The sequence below is a fragment of the Schistocerca cancellata genome, chromosome 4, assembly GCF_023864275.1.
Source record: "Schistocerca cancellata isolate TAMUIC-IGC-003103 chromosome 4, iqSchCanc2.1, whole genome shotgun sequence".
NCBI lineage: Eukaryota > Metazoa > Arthropoda > Insecta > Orthoptera > Acrididae > Schistocerca > Schistocerca cancellata.
This window is the reverse complement of record NC_064629.1, coordinates 584,279,842-584,298,294: the sequence shown is the minus strand read 5'-3', so window position 1 is coordinate 584,298,294 and position 18,453 is coordinate 584,279,842. Positions and strand designations below refer to the sequence as shown.

The 18,453-nt window shown below is 44.1% G+C and overlaps 1 protein-coding gene across 1 annotated transcript in view; it reads right to left on the bottom strand.

Moving 5' to 3' along the window:
• The window catches only part of LOC126183839 (relaxin receptor 1-like), an 847,723-nt gene that overhangs the window by 71,374 nt on the left and 757,896 nt on the right, over nt 1–18,453 (bottom strand). The window contains exon 16 of the mRNA XM_049926099.1: nt 9,933–10,083. Coding sequence (XP_049782056.1) covers nt 9,933–10,083 — 151 coding nt within the window. The remainder of the gene's footprint in view (nt 1–9,932; nt 10,084–18,453) is intronic.

The window sequence follows — 18,453 nt, the reverse complement described above, 5'->3', positions numbered from 1 at the left end:
ATTGTCATCTTGGCTGTGAGCGGCTAGCCAGTGGCAGGTTTAGGTGTCCTATATAAGGGAGACAGTGACCAAGGAGAACTCATGATTTTATACCTATCCCGCTATCCAACAAGTTCGAGGTGTTGTCTTCCTCTGAAATCGAAACTGAGCCAGTGAAACTCACATGACTTGTTGGGAATAGTACTGTGATTCGTGTCAAGGAGAGGCAAACACAATAGGGGGGTCAATCAGTCATCAGCAGTTCAAATGTACGGTGAATAATGCTACCGATTAGGGAAATGATAGTAAGGGATGGGAAGAAACAACATGCGTGTAAGCCTGAGCGCCTCATTCAACATGCTGAAGAGGTTGTTCCGACAGCCGTTGAGGGAACAAGGAGCAACCAAAAGCAGATTGTGGCGCACGTTACAACAAACGGTACGCACGAGACTTTTTAGATTAGGCGACTCTCCATCCCATCCAGATAACAGTAATTATAGGAAATCCAGAAGTGTCAATGTAAGATCGAAAGAAAAGCCCCAAGGCGAGAGCATTAAAATCCTAGCGATTAACCGCCCAAGCACTCGCAAAGAATTCCCAGAATTTGAAGCCCTCTTAAAAGGCAATGAAGCTCATATAACACCAGGTACAGATAGCTGGTTAAAGCTGGGCGTTGACTGTAGTGAGATTTTTTGGGAAAATGTAAGCGTATACTGGAACGTTAAACTAATGGGAAATGGAGGCGGTGTATTTGTCGCAGTAGACAAGAAAATCAAATTCATCGAGATAATAATTGAAACTGCATGTGACATTGTTGGCGAAAGACTCAGAATCAAGTGCGGGCTTAAAATTCTAATCGGATCCTTTGCCAGAGCCATTTCCTGATGTAACCGAAAACTTTAGAGTAAACCTTATTTCGCTTATATGAAATTTCTGTAACCATACTGTAATCATAGGAGGAGACTTTAACCATCACCAATCCATTTGGATGATTACAGATTTATTAGTGTTGGGTGTGACAAGACATCCTGTGAAACATCACTAAATGCCATCTCTGAAAGCTACTTTGAACATATACACTCCTGGAAATTGAAATAAGAACACCGTGAATTCATTGTCCCAGGAAGGGGAAACTTTATTGACACATTCCTGGGGTCAGATACATCACATGATCACACTGACAGAACCACAGGCACATAGACACAGGCAACAGAGCATGCACAATGTCGGCACTAGTACAGTGTATATCCACCTTTCGCAGCAATGCAGGCTGCTATTCTCCCATGGAGACGATCGTAGAGATGCTGGATGTAGTCCTGTGGAACGGCTTGCCATGCCATTTCCACCTGGCGCCTCAGTTGGACCAGCGTTCGTGCTGGACGTGCAGACCGCGTGAGACGACGCTTCATCCAGTCCCAAACATGCTCAATGGGGGACAGATCCGGAGATCTTGCTGGCCAGGGTAGTTGACTTACACCTTCTAGAGCACGTTGGGTGGCACGGGATACATGCGGACGTGCATTGTCCTGTTGGAACAGCAAGTTCCCTTGCCGGTCTAGGAACGGTAGAACGATGGGTTCGATGACGGTTTGGATGTACCGTGCACTATTCAGTGTCTCCTCGACGATCACCAGTGGTGTACGGCCAGTGTAGGAGATCGCTCCCCACACCATGATGCCGGGTGTTGGCCCTGTGTGCCTCGGTCGTACGCAGTCCTGATTGTGGCGCTCACCTGCACGGCGCCAAACACGCATACGACCATCATTGGCACCAAGGCAGAAGCGACTCTCATCGCTGAAGACGACACGTCTCCATTCGTCCCTCCATTGACGCCTGTCGCGACACCACTGGAGGCGGGCTGCACGATGTTGGGGCGTGAGCGGAAGACGGCCTAACGGTGTGCGGGACCGTAGCCCAGCTTCATGGAGACGGTTGCGAATGGTCCTCGCCGATACCCCAGGAGCAACAGTGTCCCTAATTTGCTGGGAAGTGGCGGTGCGGTCCCCTACGGCACTGCGTAGGATCCTACGGTCTTGGCGTGCATCCGTGCGTCGCTGCGGTCCGGTCCCAGGTCGACGGGCACGTGCACCTTCCGCCGACCACTGGCGACAACATCGATGTACTGTGGAGACCTCACGCCCCACGTGTTGAGCAATTCGGCGGTACGTCCACCCGGCCTCCCGCATGCCCACTATACGCCCTCGCTCAAAGTCCGTCAACTGCACATACGGTTCACGTCCACGCTGTCGCGGCATGCTACCAGTGTTAAAGACTGCGATGGAGCTCCGTATGCCACGGCAAACTGGCTGACACTGACGGCGGCGGTGCACAAATGCTGCGCAGCTAGTGCCATTCGACGGCCAACACCGCGGTTCCTGGTGTGTCCGCTGTGCCGCGCGTGTGATCATTGCTGTACAGCCCTCTCGCAGTGTCCGGAGCAAGTATGGTGGGTCTGACACACCGGTGTCAATGTGTTCTTTTTTCCATTTCCAGGAGTGTATTTTGGAACATCACTCATGATGGAAATACATAATATCTAATGGCAACAAATAGACCTCACCTCTTTCATGATGTCCACATCGAAACTAGTATCAGTCACGATGTAGCATCTGTAGCAAACCAAAGTACAAAGGGCAACTTAAACAATTATAAAGGTATATACGTTCAGTAAAATAGACAAATACGCAGCTGTGTTATATCTCAATGCTCAGGGCCAGAGCATATAGAGGGACTATGGTTCAAGGTTCGATGTACTGGATACATATGCAGCCAGGAGGACAGTTCATGGTAGAGAGCTCTCCATGGTATACAGTCATCGTAAAGAAACTTGTTAAAGAAACAGAGGCTACTGCATAATAGGTATAAATCAAAGCATAGCACTATAGACAGAAAAATACTGAATGAAACGTATTAGGCCGTGAAGACACCACTGTGTGAAGCTTTCAATGAGTACCGTAGCAGAATACTGTCAAATGACCTTTCACAGTACCTTAAGACAATCTGGTCGTATGTAAATGCTTTTAGCTGCACCATAGTTAGTGTCCAGACACTCAACCATGAGACGAAAGTTGAAATTGTGGATAAAAAAGAAAGCAAAAATGCTTAATTCAGTTTTCATATTTTCCTTTACAAGGGGAAACTCAGTAGTATTGCCCCAATTTAATTCTCGTACTATTGGAAAGATGAGTCAAGTAGACGTTGCTGTCTAGATGGAATCATTATCAGGTAATTGCAGCTGAGTTAGCCCCTCTATTAACTATAACCTATCGTAGACCGCTCGAACATAAAATTGAGCCGGGCTACCCGGTAGCTGGAAGAAAGCACAGGTCAAACACGTATACTAAAAGGATAGCAGAGATGATCCATAGAACTGTCGACCAATATCTGTGACATCCATTTGTGGTGGAATCTTAGAAGATATTCTGAGCTCAGAAATAATCAGGTATCTCGAACAGAATGGCCTCCTCCATGCCAGTCAGCAGCATTTCGAAAGCATCGAACGTGTGAAACCTAGTTCGCACTTTTCTCATATGACGTACTGGAAGTCATGGATCAAGGCAGTCAGATAAATGCAGTATTTCTCGATTTTAGAAAAGCGTTTGACTCCGTACCAAACTTACGCTTGTTATCAAAAGTACGATGTATGGAGTATCAAGGGAAATTTTTGAGTGGATTGACGATTTTTTGACAGGGACGCAGCAATTTGTGTTGAACTGAGAGTCATTGACAAATGTTGAGGTAACTAAGCGTGTACCTCAGGAAAGTGTGTCTCTTGCTATTTATGTTTCATATTAATGACCTTGCGGATAATATTAATAACAACTCAGACTTTTTGCAGATGATGCAATTATCTATAATAAAGTACAGTCTGAAAGAAAGTGCGCAAATATTCAGTCAGATCTTGGTAAGATGTCACAGTGGTGCAAAATGTGTAAGTTGCTTTTAAATGTTCATAAATTTTAAACTGTGCACTTCACAAAATAAAGTACCGTAGTATCATATGACTATAATATCAGTGAGTCATACTTGGCATCGTTAACTCACACAAATACCTGGGTGTAGCAGTCTGTAGGGGCATGAGCTGAAACGATCACATGGACTCATTTGTGGGTGAAGCAGATAGCAGACTTCGATTTATTGATATAATACTAGGAAAATGCAATCAGTCTACAAAGGAGATTGCTTAAAAATAACTCATGCGGCCCATCCTAGAACATTGCTCTAATGTTTGGGATCCGTACCAGAAAGAACTTAAAGGGGATAATAAACGTATACAGGCCAGCACGAATAGTCACAGGTTTGTCTGACCCATGGAGAGTGTCACAGAGACGTTGAAAGAACTGAACTGGCAGTCTCTCGAAGATAGGAGTTATTTATCCCGACAAAGCCTACTTACAGACTTTTAGGAACCAGTTTTGAATGATGACTCTAGGAATATTCTACAATCCCCTTGATATCGCTCCCGTAAGGATCGTGAGGATATGATCAAACTAACTGCAGCACGCCGTTTAAACACACATTCTTCCCGCGCCCCATACGTGAATGAAACGGGAAAAAGCCAAAAACTGATACCGTGGAACGTACCCTCTGCCATGCACTTCAAAGTGATTTGCAGAGTATGGATCTATATGAGTATGTACATTATTCACATTTTAGTTTGAGTACTGACTAATGGAAACCTACAGTCTTCACAGGTGACTCCTAGTTTATGTTTCAAGTGAAGGCAGAGAAGCCAGAAACCGCCATCTTTCATCAAATGTTTATGAAATGGATGCCTTATGCCCAGGCAGTGTCCGTCTGTGGGGGTATTTTCAGATGGGTACACCGAATCTACGTCTTTCGATGTGGAACTTTGATTGGTTGGTATGCTGAATTGAGGGAGGGGACCAGACAACGAGGTCATCGGTACCAACGGATTAGGGAAGGATGGGGAAGGAAGTTGGCCGTGCTCTTTCAAAGGAACCATCCCGTCATTGGCCTGAAGCGGTTTTAGGGAAATCACGGAAAATCTAAATGAGGAAGGCCGGACGCGTGTTTGAACAGTCGTCCTCGCGAATGCGAATGCTCCACCTCGCTCGGTGGATCTTTGACTGCATAAGTTTGTAAAGATGATACACTTCATGAATATGCGTTTCTGTATGTCAGTGAAATAGATGAGGTCATTCTATAAGACAACAACACTTGGAGACGCAAGAGTTGGTTCGTGGAAAACTATCTTTCAATTGGAATGGTCCGGGGAGGCGTGTTTCTACTCTAATTCTGTCTCGTCAGACGCCTGACACGCTGGGAGCAGCTTTTCAAGAGCAACTACATCTGCTTGCTACGGAGTTCATCGACGTCATTACTAACATTGTCAGGTTCCTCTGTGTGCTACGCTGGTGCTCAGGATATTCAAATCTCGTACTGACGTTCCTTGATTCAAACCAAAGTAGTACATCAATTTTGTGTATTTTAAATATTTCCTAAATTCGAATATAAATTCTATGGCTCGGGTAGTGTTTTGAAACTTTATTCACGTCGTATCATCAACTCCACATTTTGGCTATGTTTTATCACATTCAACACACGGCTTTAGGAGTTATTGTTTTCTTTGCCTTACGGACACCAGTGCACTGGGGAGAAATGGGAGGAACATTTCTTGACCTTTTGCACGCAGCGAGCATTATCAGCTGCAGTGCATGACAGCACATTGTGTCATTCAGTAGCAGTGAGGATGGAATACGCATAACACCTGATCCACACAGGGCAGTGGAGAGTCGTGTGGGTGATGCATAGTGGAATATAATAAAACGTGAATATATTAATGTGGAGTCGCCTCCTCAACTTCGTGGCTGTATGAAATTACAATGAAACCCAGACCACTAGCAGTTTACAGGCGTTGATAAATATCAACGGGGACAATTGAAAATGTGTGCCCCGACCGGAACTCGAACCCAGGATCTCCTGTTTACATGGCAAACGCTCTACCCGGCTGAGACATCGAGGACACAGAGAAAAGCGTAACTGCAAGGACTTATCTCTGGCACGTTCCCCGTGTGACCCACGTTTCCAACTTACTGTCCACACACTACATTTGTAGTGCTCATGCCCGCTATACTCATTACTCTTGGCAGTCAATCTGCGCATTCCCGTAAGTGTTTGAGCAATGTGAGTGCATCCACACTGAAGAAGATCATTGACTGGTAAGTCTTATCTATATGAAGATGGTATCTGTTCTTTCGGACATGTCTGAAAGAACAGATATCATCTGTGATCTTGCAGGTCTCGAAGAATTAAATTACAATGAAATCCAGACCATTAGCTGCTTACAGGCGTTGATAAATACATACATCAAAAAAAGGTTTGTGTCACCTCGGTTCCGAGAGTTGCGGAACCTGTACAGAAAATTGGAATAGAGATCAACATAAACATGATTTCCGTCCTTTTTACTGCTCATGAAAACCACACATTGCATGTTGTACCACCATACTGCGAGACCTTCAGAGGTGGTGGTCAAGATTGCTGCACACACCGGTACCTCTAATACCCAGTACCACGTCCTCTTGCGTTGATGCATGCCTGTATTCGTCGTGGCATACTATCCACAAGTTCACCAAGGCACTGTTGGTCCAGATTATCCCACTCATCAACAGCGATTCGGCGTAGATCCTTCAGAGTGGTTGGTGGGTCACATCGTCCATAAACAGCCCTTTCCTATCTGTTCCAGGAATGTTCGATAGGGTTCATGTCTGGAGAACATGCTAGTTACTCTAGTCTAGCGATGTCGTTATCCTGAAGGAAGTCATTTGCAAGATGTGCACGATGGGGGCGCGAATTGTCGTCCATGAAGACGAATGCCTCGTCAGTATGCTGCCGATATGGTTGCACTATCGGTCGGATGGCATTCACATACTGTACAGCCGTTACGGTGTCTTCCTTGACCACCAGCGGCGTACGTCGGTCACACGTAATGCCACCCCAAAACAGCAGGGAACTTCCACCTTGCTGTACTCACTGGACAGTGTGTCTAAGGCGTTCAGCCTGACCGGGTTGCCTCCAAACACTTCTCCGACGATTGTCTTTTTGGAGGCATAAGTGACACTCATCGGTGAAGAGACTGTGGTGCCAATCCTGAGCAGTCCATTCGGCATGTTGTTGGGCCCGTCTGTACCGCGTTGCATGGTGTCGTGGTTGCAAAGATGGAACTCGCCATGGAGATCGGGAGTGAAGTTGCACATCATGCAGCCTATTGCGCACAGTTTGATTCGGAACACGACGTCCTGAGGCTGCACAAAAAGCATTATTCAACATGGTAACGTTGTTGTTAGGGTTCCTCCGAGTCATAATCCGTATTTAGCAGTCATCCACTGCAGTAGTAGCCCTTGGGTGGCCTGAGCGAGGCATTTCATCGACAGTTCCTGCCTCTCTGTATCTCCTCCATGTCCGGACAACATCGCTTTGGTTCACTCCGAGACGCCTGGACACTTGTCTTGTTGAGAGCCCTTCCTGGCACAAAGTAACAATGCGGACGCGACCGAACCGCGGTATTAACTGTCTAGGCATGGTTGAACTACAGACAACAATAGCCGTGAACCTCCTTCCTAGTGGAATGAATGGAACTGATCTGCTGTTGGACCCCCTCCGTCTAATAGGCGTGCTCATGACTGGTTGTTTACATCTTTTGGCGGGTGTAGTGACATCTCTGAACAAAAAAATGGCTCTGAGCACTATGGGACTTAAGATCTATGGTCATCAGTCCCCTAGAACTTAGAACTACTTAAACCTAACTAACCTAAGGACAGCACACAACACCCAGCCATCACGAGGCAGAGAAAATCCCTGACCCCGCCGGGAATCGAACCCGGGAACCCGGGCGTGGGAAGCGAGAACGCTACCGCACTACCACGAGATGCGGGCAACATCTCTGAACAGTCAAAGGGATTGTGCCGTGATACAATATCCACAGTCAACGACTGGGACCCGGGGTGATGCAAAACTTCTTTTGATGCATGTATCAACGGAGACATTTCAAAATTTGCGCCCCGACTGGGACTCGTACTCAGGATCTCCTGCTTACATGGCAGACGCTTTATCCGAGTGCGCCATCGAGGGCACAGAGGATAGTGAGACTTCAGGGACTTATTCCTGGCATGCTCCCCAAGTGACCCACATTTCCCACTTACTGTTCACACACTACATTTGTAGTGCCCCTCTCCACTATACTCATTACTCGTGACATCTCAGTCTACCGATTCCCGCAAGACTTTGAGCAATGTGAGTGCATCCGCACTGTAGGTAAGCCTTATCTTTATAAAGATGGTATCTGTTCTTTCAGACATGTCCGACAGAACAGATACCATCTTCATATATCCGTCGCTGTAAGTCCGTTATTGGGTGCAATTTTATTCATACAGCAGTTTTCTCACTGGTATGAAGTTCCGCTGTCAATACCAAATGCCAACATAAAGTCAAGGAGTGTTCCATCCCACTTCCCTGGAACTTTTATTCTGCGACATCACCTAGTTCAGCATCAAGACAGCTAATTTAAGAATCAAATTACATACTACAAATACATTATGTAATACACTGAGATGTCAGAAAGTCATGGGATAGCGATATGCACACATGCAAATGGCGGTAGGATCGCGTGCACAAGGTATAAAAGGGCTGTGCATTGGCGGAGCTGTTATATGTACTCAGGTGATTCATGTGAAAAGATTTCTGACGTGATTATGGCCACACGACGGGAATTAACAGACTCTGTACGCGGAATGGTGACTGGAGCTAGACGCATGGGACACTTCATTTCGGAAATCGTTTGGAAATTCAATATTATGAGGTCCACAGGGCCAAGAGTGTGCCGAGAATACCAAATTTCAGGCATTATCTCTCACCATGGACAACACAGTGGCCGATGGCCTTCTCTAAAGTACCGAGAGCAGCGACATATGCGTATGGACTTGTCAGTGCTAACAGACAATTAACACTGCGTGAAATAACTGCAGAAATCAATGTGGAACGTACGACGAAAGTATCAGTTAGTGTAGTGCGGCGAAATTTGGCATTAATGGGCTATGGCAGCAGAAACCGTATCGAATGCCTTTGCTAACTGCACGACATCGCCTGGAGAAGCTCTTGTGTGCTCATCACCATATCGGTTGTACACTATACGACTGGACAACCATGGCTTGGTCAGATGAGTCTCGATTTAAGTTCGTAAGAACTGATGGTAGGGTTCGAGTGTTACGCAAACCCCACAAAACCACGAATCCACGTTGTCTACAAGACACCGTTTAAATTGGTGGTGGCTCCATAATGGTGTGGGCTGCATTTAGATGGAATGGACTGGGTCCTCGGTTATTTTCGGATACCTGGAAATCGTTTGCAGCGATTCATGGACTCCAAGTTCCCAAACAACGATGGAATTTTTATGGATGACGATGCGTCATGTCACCGGCCCACTATCGTTTGCGATTGGTTTGAAGAACATTCTGGACAGTTTGAGCAAATGATTTGGCAACCCAAACCGCCCGACATAATTCCCATCGAACATTTATGGACATAATCGACAGGTCAGTTCGTGCACAAAATCATGCGCTGGGAACACTTTCGCAATTGTGGACGCCCATAGAGACAACATGCCTCAATATTTCTGCAGGGGACTTCCGGCGACTTGTTAAGTCCATGCCAAATCTAGCAGCTGCACTCCGCCAGGTAAAAGGAGATCCGAGACGGAATTAGGAGGTATCTCATGACTTGTCACTTCAGAGTATATTAAAAAATGGATATTAGTCACGGCGGGCGCTAGTTATTATACTTCCAGCATTAGAGAGGATTGATTTAAATAGAATTTTCGTAAGAATGAGATAGCTATCACTTCACTACTAAACCGTTGATTTTCTTCTGTCATAATCTTTGAGATCCAGGAAGCCAGGAGCGTTTGTAACAGTGACTAAGCTGATCTTTTACTGTACCTGGAATGATAGCCAAACTGATGCCTGCGATCCAGATGAGGGCCAGCGTGGCAGCGGCGCTCCTCACGGCTAAGCTGGTGCTGTGAGACAGCGGCAGCGCGATCAGAATGAACCGCTCCAGCGACATGAACACCATTATCAGCACTGAAACCTGCAACAGTATTTGTGGTTTTCTTTCCCTGACAAATGAATTTTAAGAATCCCTAGTATTCGAGTGAATGCATGATAACAAATGCTTGAAATTAATTATATGGAAATAGGACGGTACTTCTAAATTAATTAGGATTTTGATACGATGGTTTTTCTGTTTTATGGGATTGTAGATAAGCTTCTTTTTATTTAAGGTAGGAGCTACTGATCTTGTCTCAGTTGATGAAAAATTTCTGACATTTACTAGCATGTTTTAAGGAAAACGTAGAGGCAAGGGACGTGCACTTTATCGCTAGAATTCATATAACTCGTATGAAATATCAGCAGGGTTTCCTTAGCATTAAGGGATTTATTAAAAAAAATGGCTCTGAGCACTATGGGACTTAACGTCTGAGGTCATCAGTCCCCTAGAACTCAGAACTACTTAAACCTAACTAACCTAAGGACATCACACACATCCGTGCCCGAGGCAGGATTCGAAACTGCGACCGCAGCGGTCTCGCGGTTCCACACTGTAGCACCTAGAACCGCTCGGCCACTCCGGCCGGCTAAGGGATTTATTGTTTTTTTCACAGTGTCTATTGCCTGTTTTTTTAAAACTCACGCAAATTGAAGTACTTAATAGAGTTATAGGACAGGTAGTTGTAACAAAGTGGTAAGCTTCCTGACACCTGTCATTATGTGGCTTTGTGGCGGTATACTCTTAAAATGTGTGAAACAAAAAGAGAAACCATTTTCCTTTATCTGAAGAACGAAGAAAAGGCCCAATTTAATTCTGTAGCATTGAAAATGTGAATGAAATGGATATTAGTGACCAAGGTGTTGAGAAATAGCTAAAATTGTTAAAATTGAACAAAGCTCCAGAGGTCGATGGAATCCCTGCCAGAGGCTATACCAGATTTGCTGCTGAGATAGTCACTTTTTAATCCATGATATACCTAGATTACTCTAAAAAAAGCGTACCCAGCGTTTGGGAGGGAGCATAGGTCACACCTGTCAACACGATGGGCATCAGACGTAATGTACAAGAAGGCTAGTACAAGTGATAAACAAAACACGACCGTCCATTATCCTTGACAGTTATTTGCTGTAGAATCAGAGAACGTAGTGTGCTCTAATTCTATTCAACTCGCTGCACTTTCTATAACTACGAGATCGATTATGATTAATTGACCTATTCCAAATCAATTACTTCCGATGAAAATTGCTTTGTTCGTCATAACCTTAATTCTGAATAAGGAAAGTTGGTTCTAATGTAACATAAAAAATGTTCAAATGTGTGTGAATTCCTAAGGGACCGAACCGCTGAGGTCATCGGTCCCTAGACTTACACTAACTTAAACTGACTTATGCTGAGAACAATACTAACACCCATGCCCAAGGGAGGACTCGAACCTCCGGCGGGAGTGGCCGCGCAGTCCGTGACATGACGTCTTCATCCACTACACAAAATTGCTTGAAATTGTCCGTCACTTTCCATATCAGTGTATTTACTTTATTTAGTTATTAGCTTCCTTTCGTATTTGGTTTCTCTTTTAAAAATTATGTCCAGTTTTACTAATATGAATTGGAAGTCTGAACCACCTGTTATTTGCGGGAACATAAAACGTTTTTTGGGGCAAGGTTTCTATCAACTAATCCTGACGTCTGACATGAAAACACTGCTCGTCTTATTTTTGATACTTTATTAGAAATGCCTTTTGAAGCGATTGATGTACTTCATTCGAAACTGCAAGTGAAAATACCACCATTCTGACAACTAGTTTCACTTAAAAGACCATGTTTTAATTACTATTAATTAATTAAAGCATCGATAAAGACGTATCAATAACATTCGGAACACTTCGTCTAAATGAAATGCAATTAAAGTTTTGTAATCCCTTGATCAGACAGAGTCGTTTGATTTGTATCATGATAGCCATCTGTTTGAAGTTTATTTTGGAATTTTTCTAGTCATTTTTGTTTTTGTATGTTTTTCAGCCTCTCCTCCATTTCAGCCTGTTTGAATCGGTATGTTATGAACACAATTTGCGTATGATTCTGTGGTGTGCGTACTGTAAGACCTTCGGTACACACACCATCAGATTATTTGACTTGTCGCTCTAACGAAGTAGGCGAGAGTCAGCAATATGACTCGTGGTCTTATCATGGCGTGTTTATCTTCTGCCGTTAGGTCAGACGATAGAAATGCCACTTGCACGCTTAGAGTAGCAGATTGACGGTGACCAACTTTAAACAGAACTTGATTCATTTTCACACACATTTATTAAAATAATAAAAAGCATAGACATTACGTAACTTGATTCTGGATGCTGTTTACAATTGACAATCTGAAGTTCCTTTGGTCTTGGTACGTTAATCTTATTCTCACATATCTCTGATACTTGACAAAGTGGCTATACATTTCTCTTCATGGCTATGTACAGGAATATGATAATCTTATTAGGCGCAGACTGAAACTTGACTATAGACTGGTACAGACAAATGCAGACTGACTAATCGGAGGTCTGTACACTCGTTATAGCACCTCGAGCGTTCAGGTATCACTGCGCGGGTGTGATCCGCGAGGAGAAAAGGTTCTACGTTAGCAGCAGTCTCATTGGCTGCGTTACATATTAATACGCGGATCGACGGAAGCAGAATTTGGTCCGTCTCGAAGGCAGCGCAATCTCGTAGTGCGGAGACGGACGAGTGCTGTGTCTGCGCTGTTGTGCTTAGCGGGGCGCGCTCTAGTGGGAAAGTTGTGTACGCGCTAACTACGCGGAACTATGTACACAACAGTTTCCAACCGACAATTTGTGAGGCATTGCCGATGTCATTTGGATGACCTGAACTGTTTGCTTTATTAGCTATCAGCATAACTTAAATTTCCACGATACTTAATTTGAATCATTAGGCAGGTGATAATTCTGATGTAGGGCTTTTCTGACTCCATGAGAACGACGTCACTAGGCACTAGAATAAAAGCGACAGGCGTGATGACTGGGTGTTGTGTGCTGTCCTTAGGTTAGTTAGGTTTAAGTAGTTCTAAGTTCTAGGGGACTGATGACCATAGCTGTTAAGTCCCATAGTGCTCAGAGCCAAAAGCGACAGGGAGGAAGCGGGCTGTCATTTCTGGCGGCAGTACTTTGGGTGGTTGTCGTGGTGAGAGTACTGACAGACGGTTCGCAAATGACAGATGGCAGATGTGCATACGTTTCCGAGTTGGAGCTTCAATGTTTTTGCCTAGTGTGAGGGTGGCGACACTGGATCACTGAGGCAGCAAGATACTTCTGTTGTTCAGTGCATTTTTCTCGTGTTGTTTATGTACTGAACAATAATAAACAAAGATTATTCGAAATGTTCCTCATTTGTAAAGTTAAAAGATCACCTCAAACACACATATGAAGTCGTGGACGGGCAATCTTGGACAACAAACGATTACGAGGTAAGTATATCCACAAGAGTATTGGACTTAGGAATCTATGTTAATGGTGGAGCTCCAATTAATGCTAATTAAAATAATCAATATGTAGCTCTAAAATGAGGTCCCTGCAGCCCGGGATAGATAGTTTAATGTATATGTTGAAGTGATATATAGCTTTTAAAATTTACTACAGAAGAAGAAATGGTTCAAATGGCTCTGAGCACTATGGGACTTAACATCTGTGGTCATCAGTCCCCTAGAACTTAGAACTACTTAAACCTAACTAACCTAAGGACATCACACACATCCATGCCCGAGGCAGGATTCGAACCTGCGACCGTAGCAGCCTCGCGGTTACAGAAGAAGAAACAGCTCACATTACATAAGTATAGAACATCAACAAAAATGAAGTGTGTCTACTCATAATGTTTACATGCTAACATGTGAAAGATGTTGTCAACGTTCTTCATCCACGACATAACAACATAAGTACTGTTGTGTTTTTTTCTTTTCTTTTTAAAGTGAAGTTTTTATTCAGTGTTAAACCAAGGAAGACATCACAATTTGTAATATTGACACAAACATCGACCCAGAGAGTAGTGGGGAGCAGGGAGAGCTTGGTGAACAGAGTAATACTGTTCATGCAACACCAGAAAACCTCTCTGACGTTTTAATTCAGATTATGGCATCCCTCACTCAATTAAAGACTAATAATGAAAGTTTGCTAAATACATTAAATGGGGTGAACAATAGTATGATCGAAAAGATTCATGCTGTTAATGTCGAAATTGCTTCTTCAAATGCAGATCTGAGGGCAGATAAAGTTGACACACTAGCAACTAAAGTCCAACAGTTAGAGAACAGGATTGATCAGAAAGAAAATTGTTTAACCACATTATTGTAATTTAGCATTTGAGGGTTGCTGCATTTCCCTACACTGATGAGACAAAACATGATCACCACATGCTTAATTGCACGTTTGTCCTTCTTTGGAACGATACATCACCGGTTCTGCGTATCAGGTTCAAATGGCTCTGAGCACTATGGGACTCAACTGCTGTGGTCATAAGTCCCCTAGAACTTAGAACTACTTAAACCTAACTAACCTAAGGACATCACTAACATCCATGCCCGAGGCAGGATTCGAACCTGCGACCGTAGCGGTCGTGCGGTTCCAGATGCGTATCAGGGATCCGACAGTTTGTTGTTAGGTTTGCTGTGGTATGTGGCATTAGATTCTGCGCAAAGGTCCTGTAATTCGCGTAAATAACAGGCCGCTGATTTGCGCAAACGGTGATTTCGCCCGATAGGGACCCAGATGGGTTCCATGGGATTTACACAAGGTGAATTTGCCTGGCGAGACATCAACGCGAGTTCACTATAATGCTCCTCAAAACGCTATAGCGTAGTTCTGGCTCCGAGACATGGACAGTTATACCGCTGAAAGATGACATCGCCGTAGGGAAAGACATCAAGCATGAAGGGATGCAGGTAGTTCGCAGCTGTCAGTGTGTCTTAGATTACTACCACAGGTCCCGTAGCATAATACTGTTCCCACCAGCCTGCGTCCTTGGCGCGCTACACGTTTCGAGCCGCCGCTCACCTCGATGACGGCGTTTGCGGAGACGACCATCGACCTAGTGTAGCAAAAATGTAATTCACCCGAAGAACCGATCAGTTTCCATTGGTCGACGGTCGAATCGAGATGGCCCCCTGCCCACTGCAATCGTAATTGACGATGTCGTTTGGTCAACAGGTGAACACGTAGCGGTAGTCTGCTGCGGAGCTGGATGTTCAACAATATACGGTGAACGGTGTGCTCCGAAACACTTGTGCGTGCAACATCATTGTCCTGTTTCGGCAGAGATACCTTATGTCACACCTATCCTACTTTAATGAGGACACAAACCTCTGAATCCCAGGTTCTGTGAAGAGTCGTGAACGTCCAACCATTTAGCGCCAAGTGGTGAACATTCGACCAGCTTCGCTATTTCAGAGATACCCGGTTACAGGCTATGCGTAATAATAATCTGTCCTTTGTGAAAGTCGCTTGTTGTTATTGTTGTGGTCCTCAGTCCTGAGACTGGTTTGATGCAGCTCTCCATGCTACTCTATCCTGTGCAAGCTTCTTCATCTCCCAGTACGTACTGCAGCCTACATCCTTCTGAATCTAGCTCCTAAGATAAGTCGTAGGTCAGTATTGCCTCACGTGTTCCCATATTTCTACGGAATCCAAACGGATCTTCCCCGAGGTCGGCTTCTACCAGTTTTTCCATTCGTCTGTAAAGAATTCGCGTTAGTATTTTGCAGGCGTGACTTATTAAACTGATAGTTCGGTGATTTTCACATCTGTCAACACCTGCTTTCTTTGGGATTGGAATTATTATATTCTTCTTGAAGTCGCTTATCTCGGTGGATTTCCCGATTTGCAGCCCATATCTTCTGTAGGGTGATCCTCCGTCCGTATCTGCTCCGCTTACATACTTTTGTTACCGCGTCACGTGCCCGCAATGTCACCAGGCGGCATCCAACGCCGCAGTGGGCAGTGGTCATAATGTTTTGGCTCATCAGTGCATGTTTGGTGTTGTGAGGAGGGAGGCTTGCTAGGGTAGCGCATACAGTTGTGCAACGCCACTGTGGCAGGGTGGCGTAGTGGTTAGCACATCTGCCTAGTGAGCAGGAGACCCAGGTTCCAACCCCGGCTTTGGTACAACTTTTCATTCGGCGCTTCAGTCTGCATATTTATACGCTCTAAAGAGTCTCACTACGTAGTCTAGATCTTTCTTCCGAGCTGAATACGAGAAATCTGCTTTTTCGTTTTTGAATAAACAGCCTGAAAGATGCTTCGAGGCCACAAATGTTGTCCATTCACTTTATGTGACAATACAATTATCTTTTTTGAAAAAAAATCTCTCTCTAAACATACTTTGGACAAACTACTGCATTAAGATGTATATGGAGATATTGACTTAATTACATTATTACCAAGGGTAAATGAAGAAAACGATTTCGAACACTTCTACTGTACTCTTTAGTCTCCTTTCCATTTTTCTGGCTGTTATTCATAAAGTCAGTGTATCTAGTCCATTTGATTGAGTTCATACACCCCGTTACATTGCTGGCAATTAAAGTTGTAACGCCAGGAACGATATGAAGAAACGAACTTTCACTTATTGTGGGTATTTTATATGTGTAAAGAATATATGATTAAATTTGCACGTGACAGAGAGTAAACATAGTGCGAAATATAGTACACAGAGCTGCCATGTCTGGTAGAAATAACGGCTGTAACGCAGCTCGGCATCGAGTCAAACTGAGCTTGGACGAAAGATACGGTTGCATAATGCCATGCTGCTTCATCTCTGTGCTGGATGTCATCAATCGTACTGATTGGCGACTAGAGGCGTGTCAGTCTCTCAGCAACCCATGATTAGACGTTTGCAGGGCTGAGAGATTTGGAAAAAGAGATGATCAAGGCAAATGTCGAACAACCTCGATGTCTAGGTACGTCAGGACAGTCTCCTGCCAAAATTACCGACTATGCAAACCAGAGGTGATCGGGTTGCGTTTGCAATGGTATACTCTCTGACATAAAACTGATAATACTCAAAGTCCGGCTGTCTGCACAGTCTGGCCACACTGTAGGCTGCGCAGCTCATAGAGGAAGTCTTGTCCTCTGTTCGAGTTCCTATACTATTTCTACGTCTCTGGTGTAGAGGTAAACAACACATCGTCTGAATGCAATGTCTCGCTGGCGAAACCTTCCTTTACCAAAATTTTTATAGCGCCTTTCGTCCGAATGCAGATGTCTTGAATGTAATGATAGCACAGCTAACATATATTTTACTTTCTGACGCATCGGTAATAACAGTTCAGTCCAATAATTCCCGGCAGACTACTTTTGAAAGCCACATGCATCAGATCTTCCCAGACCCCATTTGCTGGCACCCAGCAGCTGCTGCCGCAATGGAGGAATTTAAAATGTTTTACTGTTGTTGAGAGATGATGCACAAATAATGTCTATGGTTTGCTTATTACACTACTGTGCAAGACATGAGTGTGGCTCAGTATTAATTTTATAGTATTTGATCTAATATTATTATTAATATTATTATTAATGTTTTATATCTCGTTTCTTATCATTTTAGAAGCGATTATTCATGGAATTTTTTCTTCAGGAATTCGTATGTTTTCGTCAAGCCACAGTAACTGTAGTATAATGAGTTCTACTATCATCGTTTGATTTCTAACGTTAAACTTATATGATAAACTGCGTGAACACCTTGCAGTGCATGCACTATAGCAACGGAAGCACTTTGCATATTTTGAGGTCCACATATGGATTCATGGAGAGCTTAATGTTGATCGGAAGTGATATTTAACGAACTGAATTATATTTAAACCAACAAAATTGGCAATTTTTGAAGCTAACCATATGGAAGAAAGTTGCTAACGCCGGTGTAAGCAAACGTCTACAGCGGTCTAATTGATACTATACAGATTTGTCACAGAGGAACTATATTCACTTCCAAATATTTTTCTGACGTAGGGGTCCTACGTGACGAACGAAACTCAAATTTGTGTCGTTGACGGTCGAGTTGAAGTTGTTCGGTGACGTTTGTACAGCGAAGAAGCTTACTACTCACAAAGCCGATATACATGATCTTTAACACAACTTCTTGAGTCGAGCTTGTGAGAAGACTTCACGTGTAAAGGTCTTCTTCAGATTTTATTAAACATTTCTTCTAACAATTTGCAGCCTTTATAAACGAAACGGAAAATAAGAAGCTAGAGTACACTGGTCTGCAACGCGATTGTAAATCATAACAAATGCCGGCTTTGCTTCACAAGACTTCTGTGTAAATACATTTTTTCTTCTTTTTTTCTCTCTTTTCCCGCGAAGCGTTTTTGAGCCGGGTCTGGCTCTCCTTCTCAGTCCCGGAAGTGACTCGTTGATGAGCACAG